This window comes from Mesocricetus auratus, unplaced genomic scaffold (genome assembly GCF_017639785.1).
Source record: "Mesocricetus auratus isolate SY011 unplaced genomic scaffold, BCM_Maur_2.0 Super-Scaffold_6730, whole genome shotgun sequence".
NCBI lineage: Eukaryota > Metazoa > Chordata > Mammalia > Rodentia > Cricetidae > Mesocricetus > Mesocricetus auratus.
This window is the reverse complement of record NW_024429184.1, coordinates 15413811-15439800: the sequence shown is the minus strand read 5'-3', so window position 1 is coordinate 15439800 and position 25990 is coordinate 15413811. Positions and strand designations below refer to the sequence as shown.

The 25990-nt window shown below is 40.0% G+C and overlaps 1 protein-coding gene across 12 annotated transcripts in view; it reads right to left on the bottom strand.

Moving 5' to 3' along the window:
- Window positions 1-3631: 3631 nt before the first annotated feature.
- Window positions 3632-25990, bottom strand: part of Rnf38 (ring finger protein 38) — a 107285-nt gene continuing 84926 nt past the window's right edge. For all 12 annotated transcript variants that reach the window (XM_013119679.3, XM_013119675.3, XM_021232292.2 and 9 more), the window contains 9 exons: window positions 23781-23994; window positions 21472-21639; window positions 20283-20453; window positions 18523-18684; window positions 17640-17746; window positions 15740-15824; window positions 12387-12508; window positions 8724-8823; window positions 3632-7052 (listed from right to left, as the gene is read on the bottom strand). In XM_013119679.3, coding sequence (XP_012975133.2) covers window positions 6990-7052; window positions 8724-8823; window positions 12387-12508; window positions 15740-15824; window positions 17640-17746; window positions 18523-18684; window positions 20283-20453; window positions 21472-21639; window positions 23781-23994 — 1192 coding nt within the window. In that variant the 3' untranslated portion in view covers window positions 3632-6989. The remainder of the gene's footprint in view (window positions 7053-8723; window positions 8824-12386; window positions 12509-15739; window positions 15825-17639; window positions 17747-18522; window positions 18685-20282; window positions 20454-21471; window positions 21640-23780; window positions 23995-25990) is intronic.

Genomic DNA, 25990 nt, shown 5'->3' with positions numbered 1-25990 from the left:
CAAGTTCTGGTCTCTGAGGATCTAGTTGGGGCCTCCAGAAATATTGTGGGATAGCTACCAGAGAAGACTGCTCAGACATGGGTTTGAGCCAATAAAAAATCTTTATTAGCTGGCTGGCAACTACACGGTGGGGGGGGGGGTTGAGATCCCAGTGTAGCCCCAAGCCTTTCTCGGGGTCAGTTTTTAAGCATAAAAATCCATTCTGGGTTGACACACTTCAGCTAACAAGAATAGTTAGGCAGAAGCAGAGCTACAGAAGTCAAAAGGCAAAGTTAGCACATTTAGAGACTGCCCTAGCTCTATGAACTTCGACTGACTAGGTCTTGTTCTCATTCTGGCAGGTGGGACTGTCCATGTGCTGAGTTCTATGTCCTTGATGGTACTTTTACCATGGGGTGAGTTGTGCTAAGGCCTGGGGCCCCGTTACAGTCTATTACAGAGCTAGGGATGAGACTGGACTTGGAGAAGAGGGAAGAGATAAGATCTACAGCTAGCCTATTTCCTTGGCTGCAGAGTGTTCTCATCTTTTAAATTGAAGTACAAATACATTGGAATGAAAGGGGAAAGTTTAAAGATTTTTACTTATGTGTACAAGTACTTTCCATATATGCATGTCTGTGTACCACGTGTGTGCTTGGTGTCCATGGGGGCCAGGCCATGATGCCAGATCTTCTGGAACTCAAGTTACAGATGGTAATGAGACAAACCTATATCCTCTCCAAGAGCAGTCAGTGTTCGCAGCCATTGAGCTGTCTCTGCAGCCTTTGGGACTGCTTTTACCTTGGCCATTTCTAACAGTGCCTGTGGGTGAGTGGTACCTATTCTTATTTTTATTTGTTGAAACAGGACCTCACTTTGAAAACCCTGGCTGGCCTAGATTTACTCTGTAAGCAGGCTGGCCTGAATGCAACTATTAATGACTTGTACACTCATACCTGGACCAGTGCCTACTGATTTGTTTTGACACAGGGTCCTCCTACGTAGGATTTGTAATCCTATTGAAATTAGTGCTGAAATTATAGGCATGTGCTACCACAACCACTTATTTTTAATTCTCTTAATTGTATTTTGCATGTATATCATATGTGTATACGCAGGTATGTATATGGTCAGAGGACAACTTTGTGGGGTTGATTCTCTCCTTATGCTTTTAGGTGGATTTGGGTATCAATCTCAGGTCACAGGGCTATGTAACAAGTGCTTTATACCTGCTGAACTACCTCGATGCTTTTATTCTTTTGAGGTGGGGCACCTGGCTATATTGCCCAGGCTGCCTCAGAAGGTCTAGGCTCAAGTGGTATTTTTTTCCTTGCTGGCTTGTCTTCCCCAAGTAAAATTTGGCAGTTTGGACCTGAAAACCCATTCCCTCCTGGGATACTGAAATTAACATAACCAATCCATTTACCTTCCTGCCAGTGACCACACTAGGGCTTTCTAACACTGAATTGTGAGAGATAATAGCACATTTCTCCTTTGTTAGGCTAGCTTAATTTGGGCAGAACAGTTTCTTCTGATGTAGCAGCAATCTGATATTACCATCCAACATCAGCAGAGGCAAGTCCAATGTGTGAGTCCTAGTTCCACTTACTACAGAAAAGCTCTCTATACTTTGGAACACTTACTAGAAGGCATACTCTAATATTAGGTTTCATAATATAATTTATCTTTCTTCCAAGACAAGGAAAGTCTCATGTACACAGACTGGTCTCAAAATCTGTTCTGTAGCTAAGAATGATCTTAAACTTCTGATCCTCCTGCCACCTCCTCCCTAGCATCAGGGTTACCCTGTGCCCATGCCCAGTTTATGTACTCCCGGAATCAAATCCAGGATTCACAACCTCCCATCTACAAAAATAACCAAGACACAGCTCTACGTAGGGCAATGGGAAAAGGGAGGCTTCTACATTGCCAATGTTTACTTCTGAGAAAGGCCAGAAGGCAGCTCGTTAATGTCTTCTGTGTACACTGGTGAGTCTAGGTAGACCAGTAGGAACGGAGCTATGGACGACTGTCCAAGCACCATATCATTTGACTTTATACCATTTTACTTTATATAATTTATTCTGTTAAAAACAAGTTGAGTCAGGGGAGACAGCCAGTTATGGACCTACCTTGCAAGCACAAGGACCCAAAGTGTGATTCCCAGAACCTACATTAAAACAAAATAAAAACAGAACAGGGCATGGTGGCACATACTTGTACCCCAGTGCTAAGGAGATGGAGACAAAGGACCTCTGGGGCCCCCTGGCCAGCCAGCCTAGCCTACTTGCTACATTTCAGGCCAGTGAGAGACCTGTCTCAAAGAACACCCTGAGTAACATCCAAAGTTGTCCTCTGCATACATACACACAAAAGATGTTAAGGACAAGAGAGTGAGGTCCATTTAAAGAGGGTCCCAAGCACAGCCCAGGCTGACAGTAACCTTCATGTATCATGTGTCAGAATTATAGGCACTACCCAGCTTTAGCTTGCAGTTCCTTAGAAACCAGATAATATGGCACAGTGGTCTAACCCTGAGCCATCCATTATGACAGCCACTTCCGTTATGTGGTTACTGAACATTTAGAATGTGGCCAACTCAGATGTGCTATAATATATAGGATGAGAAAATACTAAGTATCTCATTCTTATGTACTGAAAGGATATGTGCTGGATTGAATAACATTTCTTTTCTTCCATTTGGGGACTGAAGCCAGGACTACCTGACCAATTCTGCTTTTAGATGTGGCCACTAAGCTGTCTCAATACCACACTTCTATCAGACAGTATTGCCAGAAGACACTTGTGACCTGACCACATTTATCAGAATCGTATTCTGTAGTGTAAATAGGAGCTTCTGCTGTTAAACATTGTAGCCAGTGATATTTGCTGGCACATTTGAGATGTGATACCACTAAAGTCTACTTAGGAGAATACGGTAGATAATTGTCAAAAGAAGAGAAAGAATCAGCAAAGACGAAGCCCTTACTGCATCAGCAGCAACACTTCCATTTCCTATTGAAAGAAATATTTGCTGAGGATCCGATGGCTTTTTACAACAGCTCTTTTCCAAGTAACGACTTGCAACTCAGGATTTCTCAATGCTTTTGCTAGTAGGATACCAGACTCAGTTACCTGCTCAAGTAACTAGGTCAGCAGATTTCTTACATCTTGAGTCAAAGGAGACCTATTCTACAATCATGCATGACAGTAAACACAGGGTCCTTTCCCCTTGTTATATTGACAGCAACTTGGATGTAAACTGTCCCTAATGAACACTTGCTTTCCCAGTTACACAGTCTATTTCCTGCATCTTATGGTTCATGGGTGGTGGGCGCACAGTGGTACAGATAGAAGAGATACTTAGTTTCCTACACCTGTAGCTTGTTTGAAATGCATGAACCCATGTGTGGTTACATTTTCTGCTGTTTGCTTGGCCTCTTAAAGAAACAAGTAGGTACCTATGCTACACTGCTCATTGTGACTCTTAGTTGTTTATACCACTGTCAAAGAATACACTGTGAAAGATTAAGCTTAGTGGTTAGCACCTCCACCCAGCTCTATTACCCTGCTACATGCATCCCATCACCCCTCCACCCCTTTGTAAACACAGCTCCTCAAAACACACCTAACATGAAACACAACAAGATAATTTAAGTGTACATCATACATTTATTACCAACAACCCTCTCAACTCCAAAATTGGGCACAGGGATTAAAAATAAAAATTCATTGCACTACTTAGTAAAGCATTACTAGTAACTTTCATAAAAAATGTACAAACTTTGTTAAAAATTTATCAAGCCTTCAAATGATTTGGTTACAGATATTTATAATACATACATTTAAAACTGTATGTTAACTGATACAATGGAATATGATTTGAGGAAATGACTCAGCAAATGATTCCAACAAACACCCCTGTGAACTTTCATACTCTTAACAAACAGCAACATGAGGTAACCAGATGCGCTATGAAGGACAGACTTCTGAAGAAGGCCTAGAGAGATACTGGGAAAATTATTCTCAGAAGCTGGCAGGCAGATCACACTTGCAATTATCACAAGAGACCCCAAATTTGAGAATTTTAGCAAATTATAGTTCAGGGAGTATATAAATCTAATATGCTTTCACAATTTCAGATTCTGCTAAAAAAAATTCAGGACAGAAAAATCTTAGTATGATTATCTTGATACTTGGAGGCCTTGAGGTGTTTTGTGGAGGTTGGAGTTAAAAAAATACAAAATATGGTGATTCATGCAAAACACAGAAAACAAAACAAAAAACAAACAAACCAAACCCCACACAAACCAAAATACAAATAAAAAGCCCAAACCCCACAACTAAAACCTACAAAAACAAAAAACAAACACCCAAAACTAAAGACTACAAAAACAAAAAGCACAAACAAACAAACAAAAACCCACAGCTGAGTTAAGACAGTAAAGGCCAATATTGTTCTAGCAGAGAGGATGAAGGCTACCAATATGCATTTGTCACCTGGTACATCTCCCCAAAGTGACAGCTAGGCAGAGTCAACTGCACTTTCTCATTTGCTGGCCACAAAGATGCCCACCATGGCTACTTGGACATCACACCAAGCGCGCTCCTAAAATACACTAACCACTCAGAGAACAAAAGTCTGAACCATCTCTAAGAGTGCTGTGCTAAGACAAAACACCCCCAAGGAGACCGCAGTCAGAAATGCAAACCAGAGTCTCACCAGGACAGACCTGATGCCTTCTAAATCGCCAACTACCTCTATTTTTAAAAAATCTACTGGAAAGGGGACTTTATGGCAAACATCCATAGAATAAAGAAAGGCTACTTTCCAGTCATCAGCACAATGTGCCTGGGTATTCAGTGTCTCTGTATAAATTAGGAAAGTGCTTCCCTTGTGTGCATCAATGAAACAAATACTGAGTGGAACAGTGTTACGCTAGAGCTGTACAGGTATAAAGTTTTTGCAGCTATATAAAAGTGTATATATAATATGGACTTGCCATTTTAAACATGATTTCTTCAAATTAAAAAAAGATTAAACTGTATGTGATTTGGAGCTGACTGCTATGTCAATAATTTTGGTTTTTAACACGCCTTTTTATTCATTAGCAACAGGAGGGGGTATCCTAATGATTTAAAAGTAACCACTGTTTCAGTGTATTTCTGACATAAACACAATCTAGGGGCAAACAGAAAGTAGGTCAAATCCTATTTGACTAGATAGAGGCAACAGTGTCTGGAAGAAGAAAAAATTGTGCTTCTGTGTGAATTGACTTTCCTGAACTCTAGGCTGTGATGAGCTTAGAGTCTTGAAGGGAGGGCAAGAATCATGGCAGTAACAAGTAGTTGAACACTCTCCCTATCAGAGTAAAAAAATAGGCCCAGTGCCAATTGCGAGTTGAGTGAGGTTGGCAGCGAGATGTCACATAGTGACGGAAAGGCTGCAGCATGTGAGGCTGCAAACAGATGCCAATAACTCACGAAGAGGCAGGCAAGGCTGAGCACACTGAGAGAAGGAGAAAGGAATCCAATGTTACTGATAAATGACTTCCAACAATCTGATTTAGGGTCAATGAATCTGTTTTGTTTTACACAGCTATGTATCATGCCAGATTAAATAAAGGTCAATTCCTGTTTGACAGCATTATTTCTTTTTATACAAAAATCCAATCTTCATTTACACTGTAACTATTCTGGGTACCTGTTCTACTTTTAGACATCAAAGCAAACCAGGCCTAAGGAATAAGCTGTCACAGTACTTGATCCATTGAAACAAAGGTTTCAATGAGAACTCCAGGACCGGAGTGTGGGAACTCACTTAACACCAACAGAAATCGTTCTCTTAAAACAATTTAGTTGCCCACAGAGGCCTGAGCAAAGAACACACACCAGAAATCAGGCTGAGTTAGGTAACAGATTTTGTTCTGGTGGAAGTCAAGGAGGCAAGACTTATGGGACCAGTGGCATTCTTGAAAATATATTACTTGAACATCTTCAGGAACAGACTACAAATCTACACATTAATAAAAGCGCAGGTCCTTTCTGTAAGACATTACTGGAAATGTAAAGGAAAAACAAGTATCAACACTCAGATCACTGATTGAAATGCTAATATTGCTAATGACGATGTATGATATTGCACCTTCTTTTTGGAAATAGCAAGTTAGAGACTTCAAAGTTTCTTTTACAACAGAATTGAAAAAAAAAATCAGGTCATGGAGTGAGAATCTGACACTTTTTTCTTAAGTGCCCCACTTAGGGTCACAAAGGAAGAGAAGGGACAGCTGCCTGAAGCAAAAGAAGAAGGCTTTTCTCATTCCATTCATTGGGAGGGAAAGGGATGGAGTATTCAATGCTTAGAATTGATGCACCCTTAGCAATCAGTGTGCAACAGCAAACACAAGGGGAAAACCAGTGTACAGTACTAGTGCTGTTTAAATAACACACCAGATTATACATTGCAGCATAATTAAAACTACACACACATTCTTGGTACATGCTGGTATATAGGATCTCATACACACAGTAGCTACCATGCCCCCACACATGTAGTTGCACACACTCTCTCACACAGATTCACTTATCACCAACAGTCATACACGGCACTCATTTCCACTCACAGTTTCTGAAGGCTCTATATAAGGTAGATTGCTATATCATCTGGAGCTACCATTTTTTATAAAAGCACATGCTAAAAGATCACGTCCACTGTAATCTTGCAGCAACACTCGGAATGATCACACAAAAACCAGGGAATGTTAGTGCACACGAAATTAAGCTAAAGAAAAGATCTTTGGAGTTCCAATCACACAGTTAGTATAACAATCCCATAATTGTGAAGACTAATTGTAAGCTTTTATAGTTGATTAAGTCACACAGTGCAAAGAAAGGTCCATTGACCCTTTTGGTAAAGGGAGGGCTGGAAGCCACACAGGTTAAGTTCAATGGATAGTCCATATATACACGTGATGAGGAACACCCAAACTAAATCTGTGCTCTTCGGCTGGTCACTCTGAATCCCGATGCACTTCTGAAGCATCAGCTCGGCAAATTGGGCAAGTACGATTTCCCTGAAAAACAAGAGAAAGCTCACTGTAGTCGTGCCTCATACAGTGAAGTGCCAGGTCTATGGTTACTTCCATATAGTCTTCAAATTCTGTTCCTCTAAAAACAAACATCTCCGCTGGACAGTGGTGGTGCACACCTTTAATATCAGCACTTGGGAGGCAGAGGCATATGGATCTCTATGAGTTCGAGGCCAGCCTGGTCTACAAAGCTACACAGAGAAACTCTGTCTTGAAAAACCAAAACAAACAAACAAGCAACCCCCCCCCCAAAAAAACCGCCTCCTAAGCCAGGGTGGCAGTACAAGCCTGTTATTCCAATGCTTGTAGGTGGAAGGAGGAGGATCAAGATTTTCAAGCCAGCCTCAGGTACAGGAAAGCCTGTTTTAAAACAAAACAAAACAAAGCAAGACAACCTACACAAATCTCCAAGACATACTGTGTTAAACTCATAAACATGATTTGCTCACTAGCTTGGAAAAACTCAGTAACTAACTTAAAATCAAAACCTTGCTTTCTGTGCCTCCCTACCCCACCATCCCAGCAGAACAAATGCAAGGTTGTCATACACACTAATCTAATTCTTTTTTCTGAAACAGGACTTTGATCTCACTCTCCCTTTCCCACATCTTGAGTGCTAGGAATGCAAGTGTATCCCAAAAGCCTGGCTCCAGCCTTCATGAATATTTTTTGTTTGTTTGTTTTGTTTTTTTGAGGCAGAATCTCTCTATTTTATTTATATTTTATTCACATAATTAAGACTATCCAAAGAAATACTTGAAAAGGCCGGGCGGTGGTGGTGCACGCCTTTAATCCCAGCACTCGGGAGGCAGAAGCAGGCGGATCTCTGTGAGTTCGAGGCCGGGCTGGACCGATAGCCTCCGAAACAATACAGAGAAACCCTGTCTCGTAAAAAACCAAAAAAAAAAAAAAAAAAAAAAACTTGAAAAGGACAAGAAGCCTCAGTAGTCACTCTCACAGAGCACTACTATTCTTTTCTTTTATTTTTTTAAATGTATACAGTGTTCTGCCTGCATGTATGCCTGCAGGCTAGAGGCCAGAACAGGGCACCAGATCTCATTTACAGAAGGTTGTGAGCCACCATGTATTGCTGGGAATTGAACTCAGGACCTTTGGAAGAACAGCCAGTGCTCTCAAGTGCTGAGCCATCTCTCCAGCCCAAACACTGCTATGTTATTCTTAACTTTTGAGCTTTTCCAAGCTCAAAGAGAAAGACTAGTCAGAATTAAGTAAAAAGCTTATTCTTGATCTGTGGTAAAGAAAGCCCCAGTGAGGTTCCATGCAAACTCTGATTAAAAAAAAATCTCAATCCTAACTAAGGAGCCCAGGTCTTGAACTACACCAGGATATAATTCAAGAACACAGATAATAGGGACAAACAGTCTGCTCCCCGCTGTCACCATGTTGATGGCCGCAGTTTTCTTTTTTTAAACAATGCTGGAAGTAGACCCCAGAAATCACCCAAGCTAAGCACACACAGAGCCTCTACCTCCAGTCTACTCTTCACTGGACTTTCCAGAGTGCTTCCTCTAAAAGGTATGCTTCCATTTATTTCCCATACCCTGCCTCCCACCAAAATCATGGCCTTACTCAGATGAACCTATGGTCAATAAGAATACAAAACAGTTATTCTCTTTACACGTGTCATCATTTTACCTTAAGCCATTTATCGACACACTTGGCATGGAACTCGTGGTTACAGGGTAAGACTCTAAGAAGCTGCCTTGACTCAAAGTCACACATGCACACTACACACCTGGAAAAGAGCAAAAAGGTCAGTTTTGGTTTTCTATTTGCTATGATGATTATGATTACAAAGACACGCTCAATTATCAAAACATTACTTAACTTTGTTTAAATTACCAGTATTCCTGAAAATGATGATGCTAAGGGATTTACTGGGAGTTCTTTGCTTTGCTAAAAGATTATCAAAACATTTCTAGTTAAGGAGCTAGAGAGATGATTCAGTGGTTAATAGCACTTGTAAGTATGGGATCTAAGTCTGAAGACCCAGCATCCATTTAAAGAGTTGGGCATGGCTGTGTGTGCTTGTAACTCTGACATGCAGAGGCAGAGATGGGGAAGTCTGAGAGTTCCTGGTTGGCCTGTCTAGAAGCAACAGCAAAGGAGCTTAGTGAGAGAAAATAAACTGGAAAACACCCAATGTCCTGTGAATGCACAGGCTTGTGCACCACTCACATGCAGGTACTACATAGTCTACCTTCTAAAATATAACACATCCATCATAAATGACATAACATCAAGTTAGTCTGAAAACTAAAACTACAATACCAAGGTTGAGTGTGGTGGTACACAACTCTAATTTCAGTACCTGAGACAGAGGCAGGCGGATCTCTATGAGTTCAAGGCCAGCCTGGTCTACAGATCAAGTTCCAGGACAGGATCCAAAGCTACAGAGAAACACTGTCTAGAAAAAAAAAAAAAAAAGAAGAAAGAGGGAGGGAGGGGACAAAGGAGGGAAGAAGGGAGGGAAGGAAGAAGGGAAGAAGGCAGACAGGCTGGCTACTGGAATAGTAGGATATTCACATGAAAGAGCATAAAGGTAGATCCATAAATCTTACACCATATAAAAAATTAACTAGGGCTGGGGAGGTGGCTTGGTGGGTAAAGTTTGTTGCATAAGTACGAAGACCAGAGTTCAGATCCAAAGGACTCACATAAAAAAGCTGGGATCTCTGGGTTAAGCTGGCTAGTCAATTAACAAGGTTGAGCGAGTCAGTGAGAGACTCTGCCTTAAAAGAATTAGGTGGAGATGGTTGAAAAGACACCTGATATCAACTTCTGGCCTATACGTGTACACAAATACACATGTACCTGTATATACACAACAAACACATACACATGCAAAATAATTTACCTAAAACAATGAATCAAAGTTCTAGATTAAGTGAAAAAAGTCAATTTTTGTGATCTAAAAGTAGATAAAAATTTTTTTGGCACGAGGAAAATGCCATCATCAACAGAAAGCAAACAACAAAAAGGAACTAAAACAGATTAATCAAAATAAGGTGGGGATACACACTTCAATAGTAAAATGCTTGACTGCATGTTTTAAGGTCCTATTTGATCCTCAATACCACAAAAAAAAACCTCACCAAAAATTTAAGAAATGTGGTTTTTATTTGGTTGTTTTTTTTTTTTTTTAAGACGGTTTCTCTGTGTAGCTCTAGCTGTCCTGGAACTCACTCTGCAGACCAGGCTGGCCTCGAACTCACAGAGATCCGCCTGCCTCTGCCTCCCGAGTGCTGGGATTAAAGGCGTGCGCTCCACATCAGGTTCTTCCTCGACTGCTCTCCACTTCCTTCAGTTCTATAGCACGTTCATGTGGATCCTGCAATGGAGCTCAGGCTACTGCCTGTAGCACACTTACCTCCCGAGCCATCTCACTAGCCCTGACCTAACTTATGTTTATGACAGAGCCTCTTACTTGCTGATTTTGTCTCTCCTTCCCTAGTGCTGGGATTACACAAGTGCACAGCACTGGCCCCCTGATCCCAACTAAAAGTGGGTTCTGGGGCTTGAACTCAAGTCCTTGTGCAAGCACTTTATCCACTGAGTTATCTCCTAGCCAAACCTTGTTTGTTTTTGTAAGATTGTCATTATGATCTTTTTCCCTTCCTTTTTCCTTTTCCAAACTCCCATATAGCCCTCCTTGCTCTTTCAAGTCCATGGTCTTTTTTCACTAATTGTTATTGCATGCATATATGCACATACATATACATCCCTAAATACAGGCGGATCAATCTACATTATGTTACCTATATGCATGTTATCAGAGATGGCCAATTTGTACTACATAACCGAAGACAGTCTTTTACGTTCCAAACAGGCTGGGCTGGCAAGCCCCAGGGATCTGCCTACCCCTGCCTTACCACCACTGGGATTATAAGTGTCCACTGCCACACTTGGCCATTGAACATGAGTGCTGGGACTTGAACTCAAGTCCTCACACTTGTTCAACAAGCACTTTTAAGACCAATCCATCTCCTAAGTCCACAGAATGGGGGACATTACTTGAACATCTTTTATCTGACAAGGAATTTTTATCTTTAATATACAAGAAACTTCTTCAGTTTAGTAACAACAAAAAAAGACAATACAAAATGAAAATGGACAGTGACTGGGAAAAGGTATTTCTCAAAAAATTACTTACACACACACACACACACACACACACACACACACACACACACACACACAGGCCAATGAACACAAGAAAAGATGATTAATGTTAGCACCCTCCAGTAAAAGTAAAGTCAAACCTCAGTAGGCTAACATTTTAAACACAGCAGGACAACCCAGAGACAAGAATGTTCTAAAAATGTAGAAACTGAAATCTCTGTGCATTTTCTCAGGATGCAAAATGGAAAAATTGTGACAACTATCAAAAGGTTAAACAGAGGGCTATGAACATAACTTAGCAACTCACTTCCAGGCAATTCACTTCTTCCCAAGAGAAATGAAAACAAAAACACACAGAAAAATGTTATACAAATGTTCCAAGTAGCATTATTCTTAAGAGTCAAACAATGGAAACAACCTAAATGTACATCAACTATAGAAAGAATAAGCATGGTATATCTAAACCATGGAGTATTTTTTAGCCATAAAAATGAACACTTGATACAAGCTGCTCTACATGGACCTGGAAAAGTTATGCTAATTGGACTTTCTGGGTAGACTGAAGATTACAGTATTATAGCACTGTTTCTCAACCTGTGGGTTGCGATCCCTTGGGGGAGAGGAGTCAAAGAACACTTTCACTGAGGTCACATATCAGATATCCTGCAATGTTAAATATTTACATTACAATTCATAACAGTAGCAAAATTATAGTTATGAAGTAGCAACACAATAATTTTATGGTTGGGGGGTCACCACAACATGAGGAACTGGATTAAAGGTCCAGATATGTGCTGTTTAGAGACACAGGAGATAAGGCATGAAGAAAGAGGGTTGAGAAGATATGGGGAATAGCTACTTGCAAGTGAGAGACGACCAATCTGTGCAGCAGTGAAATGGTCTAAGTGGTGATACTACACGGCCTCATAGACATGCTGAAAACACTGAGCAGGTGAACTTTATGAATTTCAGCTCATGCCATAGTTAAACCTCCTAATGACAGTCACTTGCTATTGAGACTAAGAAATATAAATTGTCCATATGACTATTAACTACCTTACTGGTCAGCACAGACCCAGAATGGCAACTTACCTTTATCACATTTCCTGACACTCACTTGTACTTCATAAAAGTAAGAGAAAACCATGAACAAGAGCATCACAGAAACACACTTACAAAGTCTGCTCTGACTGGTGGTTGTTAGGGTTGAACCTGTAGGAAGGAAGCTGTTCAATATCTGCTTTAGTCAGGCCCCGAGGCTTTGCCTCTCCAAGCCGTTCTGCCAGGTTGAGCAGGGCCTGAAGGAAGGGAAAGGAAACAGATATTCATCTTTCTTTACATTTTCTACTTAAGTAATATCGTGGTAATTACTCATGTATGTGTACGTGTATGCACACACAGAACCATGGAGCACATGTAGTGGTCAGAGGACTGTGTGTGTGTGTGTGTGTGTGTGTGTGTGTGTGTGTGTGTGTGTGTGTGTGTGTGTGTTGGGAGGAGACTGATTCTCTTTGCATCAGGTGGGTCCCAGGGATTGAACTCAGAACATCAAGGCTTAGTGGCAAGAGATTTTACTCACTGAGCTTTCTCTTCAGCCATCCTCTGAAGTAACTTCTATTTTTATTTTAATTAATTAATTAATTTTGAAACAAGATCTCTTTGTAACCTAGGCTGTCCTAGAACTCAGTATGTAGCTCAGGTTAGCTGTAAGCTCATGGCAATTCTCCTGCTTTGGCCTCTCAGGTACCAATATGCCCACACTTACACCTTTTATTTTACAAAGAAAACCCCACATACTTACACTAGAACTGAGTGGGGTTCCTGGGATAACAACCTTAACTTGACTCCTCTCATATTTCTCTGATCTACACCCTGACTTTTTAAGGTTTCTCACATTTGCTTTCAGTAAGTCTATGTTTACAAGAACAGTCATGTCCAGTCTGGAAGTCAATCTCTCCTTTATCTGTTTTATATGGTTCTATTCAGGAGAGGAAGGGCACAGCCACCATAGGAATGATAAACAATTGCTTAAGAATTACTGGGTGCTTTTATCAAAGACAGACCCATTTCTAATACAGTACAGAGATGAATATGCAACAGAGACAGCTGCTCTAACCAAAATGGCTTTGGTACAACAGGTAAAGGCACTAACCACTAAGCCTGACAACCTTAGCTCAATTAATCTCCAGAAACCAACTCTCACACATTACCTCACCTCATGGCAAAAGTGCATGCCCAGATGGACGGATGGACAGACACGTACACAATAGTTTAGACATTAGTTTAAATGATTGACTTATATGAGCCAAAGGGAGGTGGATCACATCTACTACATAATTTATTAAAGACAAGACTTTTCAAAAGAACACAACAGGACTGAAAGATGGCTGTGGCAATTTGAATGTAAGTGGCGACCCCCGAAAGCTCACAGGGAATGGCACTACTGGGAGGGGTGGCCCTTTTGGGGGAAGTGTATCACTGTGGGGGGGGGGTTTGAGGTCTTCTATGCTCAAGCTGCATCCAGTGTGGATTCAGTTCACTTCTTGCCTGCTGATCGAGTTGTACAACTCTCAGCTTTCTCCAGCACCACGTCTGCCTGCACACTGTCATGTCCCATGATGATGGTAATGGACTAAACCTCTAACACTGTAAGTCTCCCCTGTTAGACGTTTTCCTTTATCAGAATTGCCATGGTTATGGTGTCTCTTCATTGAAACCCTAAGACAATGGCTAAGCAGTTAAGAGCACTGCCTCTTCCTCCAGAGGATCTTGGTTCAATTCCCAGCATCCACATGGGACTCACAACTATCTGACACCCTCCTCTGGCCTCCAAGGACATCAGGCACATACATGGTGCACAAACATACATGCAGGCAAAAATCCATACCCATAAAATTGTGTCAAGAAATTTAACATCAAATATCCAATTAATGTTCAAATACTATTGATTATTTTTTTAAACAAGTATTTTATTCAAATTGGGATCCAATACTACCATGGTTTGATATGTCAAGTCTTTTAAAAATATATTTACTCCACGTATGTATCTTTGTATGTTTGCCAATGGAGATTGGGAGTAAGATGTTGAACCCCTTGGAGCTAGAGTTACAGGTTGTTTATGGGCCCCCTGACATGGGTGCCAGGATCTTAACTCTAGTCCTTTGGCAAAGCACGAAGTAATGGTGTGACATCTCTCCAGTCCCTCAAGTCTCTTTTTAATCCTTATATTTGTTGACAAAACAAAGTCAAAGACCTGTAGAAATTCCCAATGTGTGGCTGTCAATGTAGCTCAGTTGGTGAAGTGCTTGCTTAGCATGCACAAGACCCTGGGTTCCAGCCCCAGCACACCATCAAACGAGGTATGGTGGCACCATTAATAGCAGCACTTAAAAGACAGAGGCAGGAATAATCAGAAGTTAAAGGTCAGCATGGGGAACCTGTCTCAAAATAAAAAAGCAAACAAAAATACAGACATTCCCAATGTGACTCTAATGACTTTCCACTTCTGACCTATTTGGTTCAGCACATTTCCTGCCCACTGTATTTTCTGTACACAGAAAGATCTGACTCTTCTCTATTCATCAGGCCTGTCAGGTCCAATAGTTAAATCACCAGGTACTCAGGAACCTGTGATGTCATTAATTCATTAAGGCTGGCAAAATGATACTAATTTCATCATTATTCAAAGAAATTTTCTTTTAACGAGTAACATTCCCCACACCAAATTGTACCCAGTAGTATATAAAGAAAAAGATAAAAAAGACCAATGAATTGGGTTTTTACAAGAGTTTAACATAAAATAATATTTAAAACATGATGTATCACAGGATGTTACAACTATGTTTACTGATTTTACACTAGTATTTCATTCTTCTTGAATTTCTAATGGCTCATTACTTATCTACTTTAACTTACAATTAGGTTGTATATTTTTACAACTCAGGCTGATCTTGAACTCAAGACCCTCGTGACTCAGACTACAAAGCACCAATCCCATTATCATATCTCAAATCTCCATTTCCTCCTTTCTTTTTTAAGACAAGGTGTTACTATGTAACCTGGGCTAGCCTCAGACTTGCTATACTTGTGCTTCCTCCGCTGCAGTGCTGGCATCACAGGCATGTGTCACCCCACCAGGTCCACTTTCTTCCTCTCACTTTAGCTACACATCGTAATCTACATACCACAATGTAGTATAACACTTTCCTTCCTCAACCTTATGCAAACATAAAATAAAATCCCTAAGATTGAGCTCAAACGTCTTTGCTTCCACAAATCTTTTCTGAACACCTAATCAAAACCCACCATTTTCTCATCATTTGCATTCTCTCTTTGGAATTTAACTTGAACAGAAGAAGTCTACTTACTGTAATAGGTATGTGGAAAATGACAGCATATTCTAGGGATGTGTAACAATTTTATGACTTATTTGTATCTTAAAATACAAAGTTAACTAAGAAATGTTCACGTGAAAGTATAGGACAATTATATACAGCACTCCCTAAACTAATCCACACTCATCTACTAACCTCATAATTTTCTACTTCTCCATCTTCCACATCCAATTCAAAGCTGAAAGTTGGGCCCACTGCAGGTGGTACTGGAAGCATTGATCTATAAAGAAAACCACCAAGGAAATGTTAACACAAATAAACGGCAGAAGAACAAAGGCAAATTACATGGATGAAGAACGGTCAGTGTTTACTCAGTGGCAACACTTTAAAGGCAGTGACTTTACTAGGAACAGAACATGACATTTACAATAGCATAACAAGGATAAATGTGAAGGCCAGAGATGTAAAGGAGCTCTCTCAAGCCTGATAATCTGAACCTGATCCCCAGAACCCACACACTGGAAGGAGAAAACCTGACTCCCACAAAGTTGCCTTGACTTTCACAAGGGCCAAGGCATATGTGCACACACTGACACAAAAATGCAATGTAATGAAAAATTTTAAATGTAGGGAAAGACTTAATAAAACATGTAAGGCCTATAAAATAAAAACTGCTAGGATAAACACTAATATATAAACAGACTAGAAAAACTAGTTATCAGTATTCCTCCTCCATATTAATCTATGGATTGAACACAAAACTCCATTAAGCTTTTTATGTCTTTGAGTACAAAATTGATGCTGATTTTAAGTTGGGAGGTTATATTACCTTATTTTAAGACAAACAGACAGGAGAGGGAGGTATGTGGTAAGGGGGAGGAGGAGGAGCTAAAATGATTGGAAAAATAATTTGCAGTTTAAAGATTCATCTGATTTAAGGCATTTGTCTTAGAAGTAATTATAGACAGGGGACTAAGTCCCAGGCGATAAAGTAGCAACAATGGTAATATGTTCCATTCTTGGCAATGCTGTCAAGAGAAGCAGGTAGGCAGAGGAATCTGTTTTCTTTTTAACTTTCATTTCTTTGAGATGGGGTCTTGCTATGTAACCCTGCCTAGCTTGGTACTTTTTCTGTGTAACAGGCTGGCCTTGAACTTAAGAATAGCTTTTCTGCCTTGGTTTTCTGACTCCTGGGATTACAGCGTGCCCCCACACTCCGACTACCTAGTTTACTGACATGATGGCTGGAGCCTGAGGCTCATGAGCATACCCTACAATTAAGGACAGAAGAATCCATTCCCATAGATACAAACCAACCTGAACATGGCCTATCTCTATACTTCGTGATGTCAGAAAGAAAATCAAAAATGAAAACAAAAACCTACCATGTTTAACCCACAATGTGCAATACAGGTAAACTTAATCCTAACAGCCTAGTTCTAAATACAGAAATGACTTGTCTTTTCCAAGAAAACCCCATCAAAAGTGATTCTAGGGCCTAAGAGATGGCTCAGCAAAGGTCTTCCCAGTAAGCCTGATCACCTGAGAGTTTGATCCCTAGAATTCAAGTGGTAGAGAGAACAGACCCTTCCAAGGTGTCCTCTGACCTTCACATACAAGCCATTGTATGCATATGCTCCCCTACGCCATGCATGATAAATGTAAAGAAAGGGTTTTATGTTTTGAATTGACTCTAAAGGCTAAAAAGATGGCTCAACAGTTAAGAGCACTTGCTGTTCTTGTAGAGAACTCGGGTTCAATTCTCACTACCCATATCGTTGCTCACACCTGTAACTCCAGTTCCACTGACCCAATGCCCTCTTCTGCTCTCTACAGGCACTGCATGCACACATGGTATACAAGACACACACACAAAAAGTGATTCTAACTGTATAAGTGGCAAACACTTTAAATTTTTCCACCTTGTAATTTGCTACACAATTTGTTTCAGATTGTTTCCCTCCCCCACTTCTTCCTTAATTGGCTCTCGAGCCCCACAACCACCTAACATCTTTTAACACATACTACTAGGTCACAGGCTGTAGAGAAGGCACTCATAAAGCAAACTCAAGAGAATTCAGTTGAAGGAACTTACAACACATATGGCAGTAAGCTGGGATGATAAGGCGGGGGTGGCATTGGCTGCTGGGATCGGTATCTACTACGTCCTGTGAGTCTCCGAGGCATAAACGGAGGATAAGGCTGTAGGAGAGCAAAAGTTGAGAAGGATCATTCTGTGATTACAAACAATATCAAATAATGAACTTTTTTTTAACTAAAAAGAAAGTTGTTGTGTGTGCATGATGTGTGTAGTTGTACATGTTACAGCATACATGTGATAATCAGAGGACAAGTCTATGGAGTTGGTTCTCTCCTCCTATCATTGTGAGAATTCTAGGATGGAACTCAAGTTGCCAGGCTTACATGGCAAGCACCCTTACACTCTGAGCTACCTTGCTAGTTCCAGCATGGGTTATTGTTTTTGTTGTTTATGTTTTTTTGAGACAGTCTCTCTGCATTGCCCTAATAGTCCTGGAACTCACAATGTACAATGGCTGGCCTCCAACACACAGAGATACAGCTGCCTGCCTCCCAAGTGCTGAGATTAAAGGCATGTGCCAGAACATTCGGCTTCCCCATTGTTTTTTACAGTATGGTCTTGCTATCTAGCCCAGACTGGCCAGGAACCTGCTTTGTAGATTAAGCTGGCCTTGCAACAATCCTCCTTCTTCTACTTTTTCAGCGCTGGGATTACAGGCCTGTGACACCATGCCCAACTGCCACTTACTTGTTCTTTTTTTAAACTTACTGTTCTAGTATCATTAACTAGTTCTTTAATCTTAATATAGATAAAACAATATACACATACATGTGATTTTAAGAATTACATGAGTTCTGAACATTTTCAGTGTCACACTGAAAACAAAGAGAATAAGCTATCAAACAAATAAATGAACATAGTAATGCATGAAACTTACGACGCCAAAGGACACCTCCTGATGCAAAGGATCATGTGTCAGGAACTGCAAAGGTGCTGATGGAGGTAATGTTGGGGGATGGGCCGAAGGAGGATAAGTGAAACTGCCTACTTGAAGATGTTCTCCTAAGAGCTCCACTTCGTTTTCTATCCTTTGCAGAGGCTGTGAAGGGAAAAAGAAATCAATATACTTCTGATGCTTTTCTAAATAATAAAACGATGAAGAAATATTTTCAAGGCCAAGACTGTCTTGATACTCACATCAAACTAAAATACAGGTGGACACAAAATTTCCCACCTGGAATTTTAGTTTGTGTTAATTACAGACTAAGCATTTCCATTATTCATTATAGTACATATGTCTTTTACTACTCAAACTCTCTCTTAAAATGAAAGAAGACATCACAGTAAATTGATTATATGGAAGTTCAAGTTTGAGTTGTCGCAACACCCTGATCAACAGAATTTTCAGACACAGAGCCTCCCCTGATGAACTAGCATATGGTGTATGTATAAGTCAGAAGCAGGCACAGTGGGGTATGGTATAATGGAAATTCGCTCTAATACAAGTCATGAGTTTTAGTGTCAACATGTGACTTTTAGATAATGTAAGTATCAGTACTCTTTTTTACAAAGCTGACATACTCTTAATTCTGTATGTACTGTGGCTGGGCATGTTAGCATATACCTATAATCTTAATACTTGGGGTGAAGACAGGAGGACTGAATGACTGAGGGCAGCCTGGGACACACAGGGAGTCTCCAACTCGTAAACACTGAATCAACAACAACACTGAGTCAGCAACGACTATAAAGCACATTGTACTTCATAGCATGCCGTGTGTTTTCTTAAGGTAAATGTGTAATAAGTGCCCTCGTTGCAAGCTTCTTTTGATTATAATGTCTCATAAACCTGGTTTAAAGGAGACCCTGTTTCAAAAAAAAAAAACATACTAGCCAAGAAAAGAAGAGAAGGAAGGAGAGAAGAGGGGGTAGGAAGGGAAAAAAGGAAAAGGGAGGGGAGAAGGAGGAGGAAAGGAAGAAGAAAAAAAGCTCTTTGGAGCTGCAGAGATGGCTAAAAGGTTTACTCCACCAGGCAGAATTCAGGTCCCAGTACCAACCAGTATTAGGTGAATCACAACAAACTGAAACTCCAGCTCTAGGAGGCTCTGACGCCCTCTTCTGGTCTCTAGAAGTACCTGCACACATGGTGCATATACACACTCTCCCCCCCCCCTTTTCTAAAAAAACAAAGTACTGACAATTACAAGGTTTCCATTTTTCAATTTAGAAATTCAGGAGGTACTGGTGCTTACTGAGCAATCCTGACAACGTGACTTCAAGTTCTAGAATGCACATAAAAGGTGGAAGAAAACCAACTCCACAAAGTTGTCCTGACTAATCATGTGCCATGCCCCCTCCCTCACTCCCAATTACAGAATGCACACACATAATAGTCTTAAAAAATCATTAGAATACATAAAATGAAAAAAAAAAACTAATACCAATTAGGTAGGAATTTTTCTTTGCTTTTAACTGCCTGAAAGACTGCAGATATGAAGGAATAAAAATTTACCTAGGTAATTCTAAAATAACTAAGGAAAAAAAAAAGTTAATTCAAGAGTATGTTTAAACTCATTTACATATCTAGGTTGCTTTCATTCTTTTAAGAGCTGTAAGAATACCAAAGTTATAGTGCTTAAATGGCATCACCCTAAACATTCTGAGAAGCTAGAAACATGAATAGAAATAAACACCTACCGATCGTGACTGCTGTGTTTGGAAAGGGACGAACTGGCCTGGCGGTGGCAAGTGAGGAGGAGGATGGGGAGAAAGGTGAGGTGGGTGTATAAGAAATGGATCACTAGAAATAAGGGGCGGGAACGCAGCGTATGGTACTGGCAAGTGCTGAACTGAACATGCCTGAAGCATCTGTAAGGAAAAGAGCATGACTTTTTGGTTAAAAATGTTAGAATATAAACTTTTCTTGACAAAAATATGAATCAAATTGACACACCTCCCCAAACTCATACAAAAATATCTAACTTATAGTAAGTACTAGAATATTTCTATATCTATCAGTAAGAACTGGCAAACAGTGTAGTGTATACTTTATAATTCTTCCAAATCAGGTATTTTTAAAACAAATGAAATGAAGGTGAGGGGCAACTATGCAGGAAAAGAGCCTCTTCCTCACAATCTTCTCATGATGTCAGCTGATAAGATAGCACAATGCTTCACCCTTTTCTGAGACACCAGTTTGGGTCACTGAATTGCTGAACAGCAATCAGCATGCACAGTGTGCTATAACCTCACTGTAGATCAGGGGATTAAATTTATACTCAGTGCTTTCCTCTGAGGACAGGCAGAGATCTTCTGATCTCAGCCACCTTCATGTTTTGTAAGGAAGTGGAACTGTGGGTCAGAGTACTACAAGATAAAAAAAGCTTTAGAGGGAAAAATTAGTAGTCTGAATCTCGTTTTCTCTATGATATTAAGCAAGTAATTTTACCTTCTAGATCAAGTTTATAGAAATTGGGAATAACCACATTTTCATTAACAGGTTTCTCATGGTAAAAAAGACTGGCACTCATACCCTCTGAAGTCCCAGTGAGGGCTGAGATTGCTAATCCTGAATATTATAGTACTAAGCCTAAGCCTATCTTCATTAAGGGTTAATTATAAACTGTTTATATATAGGAATATGGTTTAAGACACTTAAATGGATATATTTTAATCACTGTAAATAAAATGTATCATAATTTAAAGATAACTTTATTTAATGGTCACTATAATTGTGCTGAGATTTTCATGACAGTGAATTAAACCTTTTACTTGGAAGTGAAGCTACAAAGACAGTTCTTAAATCATATCTGTAAGTCACAACAAAAGCCAGTTGGCATGCTATTTTAAATGGGAAGATCAAGTGAGAACAAAGGAGCAGACTTACTGGAGGAGGCACACTGCACACAGGGAGGTGTTGTCCACTGAAAACCACAGAGCATCCTGGGACTTGTTGTGTGTTGCAAGCAGGGATGTGCTGGCCTGTGCAGAGTGGAATCCCATGGGGTGCCACCGTGGTTACCGTGTAGGAGACAGGAACTGTTCCTTGATGGAGCTTTTAGCAAAGAAAGTAGAACTTTTGAGAAAGTGTTACCTATTTTAAAAATTAACATTTGTCAAAAAATAAAAAAAAGGTCTGGTGGGGTGGGACATGCCTTTTAATTCCAGGTCTTGGGAGGCAGAGGCAGGTGAATCTCAGTGAATTGAGTTCAAGGCCAGCCTGGTTTACAGAGCAAGTTCCAGGACAGTCAGGGCTGTTACACAAAAGAAACCCTGTCTCAAAAAACAAAAATTAGCATTTAGGGCCTGAAAAGGCAGATAAATTGGTAGGGTACTTGTCATATATGAGTTCCCGAGCTTGACCCCAGCACCACACAAACTAGGCATGGTGCTCAAACATGTAATCTTGGTACTGGGTGTGGAGACAAGATGAGAAATTCAAGGTCATTTTTAACTTGGACAGTGTATAGTAAAAGAAAGCTTGGACCAAATGAGACCCTGCCCAAACAAGCATTTCCTGGTTTCCCTGTCTGCTGCAGAGTTTCACAATGTACTTCCTCCTCCACACTCTTCTTTCCTGAGACTTGAGCTTTGTGTAGTCCAAGCTAACCTCTCACTGTGCTGCTCCCGACCCTGCCTGCTTTCACCTCCCTAGGGCTGGGATTACAGGTTGTGATGCCATTCCTTGCTTCCTCCAGTAGCTTCAACGAGAATGTTGTACAGGAAAGATAATTTATGAAGATTATGCATTATCCTCACAGAACTAGTTAAACCCTTCGGCAAAACGACTGAAAACAAGGGCCTGGAGATGGCTCAGGGGTTAGGGGCCTTGTTAATCTTGCAGGACTCCGATTGTGTCCAGTACCACATGACCATTCATGACTCTAGTTTCAAGGGAACCAGCACTCTCTCCACACCAGCACCAAGCATGCATGAGGTGTATATACATATATGCAGGCAAAACACTCGTGTATAAAATAGATAAATCTTAAAAAAAAAAAACCCAACTGACTGTATGTTATCTCTTTCAGCCTACCTGTAAAACAAAAATCCTAAAAACAAATCTTTTATAAAAATGAAAGCTGTGGTTTTTAAAAAGATTTATTCTGTTTTGTTTTTGAATTATGTGTATGGGTGTTCTGTCTGTGGACCATGTGAGTGCAGTGCCCACTGAAGCCAGAAGGCGGCAACAGATCCCCTGAAACAGGAGTTACAGATGGCTGTGAGCTGTCAATTTGACGCTGGAACTGAACCTGAGTCCTCCCTCTCCAATAACAACCAGTGCTCTCCGCTGATGAGTCTTCTCTCTAGCCCAAAGTGTGTGTTTGTTTGTTCACATCCAATATAAAAAGATTTTTATTTAGTTGCAACGGGTGAAACAAGGGTGGTATTAAAAAAATAAATTTGGCTTGGGGATACAGAGCTTAGGGTAAGTGTGCTTGCTCAAAGCCCTGGATTCAATTATCAGCACCCACCATAAACATAAGTAATGCCAAACTTCCCCTTTTCACCTAATATTGTAGCCATCTATGCCTTCCCCTCAATTTTTTGAGGTTAACCAGAGATTTCAAGCATATTTCATGATATAGGTACTCAAACTGTCATTACTCTTTTGCCAATACAAACACAACTATGAAAAAATCATCATGATGTTTTATATTAGTAGTAGTATTACTTATTTCAAACTATACTGGGAAAGAGATGGGACTATATTTCTGATTTTTAAAAAAGAGATTTGTTTATCCTTTGTGTGCGTGTGTGCGTGCATGTGTGTGCCTGTCTGAGGTTGTGTACAAGTGTCTGTGAAGGCCAGAGGTTGTCAGAACTCCCGCAATTTGGGTTACAGGCAGTTTCAAACCATCCAAATTAGGTGTTAAAAGAAACAAACTCAGGTCCTCTGTAAGAACAGAAAGCACTCAATTCCTTCACCATCTCTCTAGCCCCATGCTCAAAAATGTAGAATTTTAACAATTTTTCATTTATTCATTTATTTTTAGGAACAAGGTCTCACTGAAGCCTCAGTTGGCCTCAAACACAGAGATTTGCTGGTGAGTGCTGGGATCAAAGGTATGTGCTACAACATCTGGTTAAACTTCCTTCATTAAAAGGAATGGAGAACTTAGCTACATTTTAGGAACTAAAGAAGCCTACAACAAAAATCAGTGAATCCCATTGAATGGCATTCTGTTACTATACCTGATCATGTATGTCAACCATGACTGCATTCTGCTGGGGTGGATGAGCAGCTGGATGTAACAGACGGGGAGATACATTCGGAGGGTGGAAGGCTCGAGGTTCCTCTATTGCTTGATGCTGTGCATAAGGGAGATGGTGGTAATTTTCATCTTGACTGATGGAATTATGTCGAGACAGACGATCCCTTCTTCCTCGCTGACGCCTAACAGGAGGACTATAATAGGGTAAATGCCAAAAAGAAGGCCATTACTATATGTTTATTAATCAGGATTCTGTATTATTTGTTACCTATAAATAATATACAATAAGGTAAGCTGAGGTAATAAATAATTCCTATGGTTTCCCATCAATTTTAAAAACCAACCTATTTAAATATAAAATTCACCAGTAAATTTTAACATGTGTGGTTCTGCAGGGATCACTGTTACTCATGGGTATTTCCTATTACCTTCGTTTCTACACTTATTAATGGGAATTGTTCCTTAAGGAAAAGTTACCATTCCTCTTTTTTATTAGGGGGGAGGTGGTGCGACATGTCACAGTGTATTTGTGCAGATCAGAGGACAACCTCTGAGAGTTCATGCTTCCCTTTTACTATGTGGGTCCTGGGGATCAAATTACGTTATCAGACTTGGCAACAAACACTCTTACACTCTGAGCTTTCTTGGCAACTCGAGTAAGCACTTTCTTCTCATCTATTTACTTAGTTGTTTATCATGTGCACTTGCTGGGTTGCGACTCATAGTATTGTTTTTATGGGTGTTAAGTGTCCTCCATGCCTCCTTTGTATGGCCACGAGAGAAGAACATGATTCCTTTTGCAATTTAGAAACAATAGCTAGTTACTATCTCATCTGTAGACATACCCTGCCATCCATTTCCTATCTTAGGTTTCTATCTGGTGCAACTTCTGTACCTTTAAATGAAATGTTTGTACAAAGGTTCCTAATAGTACTCTTTATAGTAATAATGAACTAGACATGGCTTTAGGTGGATAAATTGTCATACTTTAATGTAAAATTATACCAACAAAAATAAATGTTTCCATCAGCAATAAACACAGGATGCTTAACAAAGTCAAAGAAGAACACATCTAAATGAAAACAAAACCCCAAACTGCATTGTTTTAAGAATATATATAGGTTGCTGGGCAGTGGTGGCACACGCTTTTAATTCCAGGAGGATCTCTGTGAGTTCAAGCCTGGTCTACAGCGTGAGTTTCACAACAGCCAGGGCTACACATAAAAACCCTGTCTCGAAAAAAAAAAAAAAGGAATATATATATATATATATATATATATATATATATATATATATATATATAAACTACAATGAACAGGGGATCCATAAACTACCAATTTATTCCCTTGGAAGGAAGAAGGCCTGAGATGGCAGGGTGGATGGGCAGTTTATGAGAGGCCAGTTTTAACTGAGGAGTTGGTACATGTTATTCTTTTGACTGTACATTTGTTTCCATGTTCTGAATGCACAACAAACAGTACACCATAAAATAGGAAAAGACTATAATACAGCCAGGTATTTAAGCTATAATGCTTATAGACAATCCTATTTCTCCATACTTATATTTAATAGCTATAAAATAATTTGCACGATATCCACTCATCACTTTACTTACATATTTTCATGTAACTGCCTAATATATAGTACTGGGTATTTAAAAGATGTTAACTGTCTAAACATAACTCTGACATGGATTTATTTTGGCTGATTTAGGATGTCAATGATGGTTTGAAGATCTATTTAATCTTCTCAGAATCATCATAACCCGAATGTCTCAAATAGGACTTTATTACCTCAAGTTCTAGGGCTACCAGTCTCTGATCAAGGTGTAACTGATCTGATGTTCTGATAAGAGCTGCTTCTGGCTTGCAGACACTGTGCCTTATTATCATGTCGGTACATGGCTGGGTGAGTTGTCTGATGCCTCTATTTATAAGAATATGAACCCTATTAGACAAGGGCTCAATCCTACGACCTCAGTCAATCTCATCAACCTCCTCAGAAATCCCATCTCCAAACACAACCATAATGAGGGTTAAAGCTTCAATACATGAGCTTTCTGTATAGGGACAAAAAAACATTTATAGTTCATAACACTTTCCTAACTTATTTATTTCTCTGATTATTGTTATTGTGTACATTGAAACAGGTACCTCAGTCCAAATGAGACACAGATTTCCTTGGAATAAT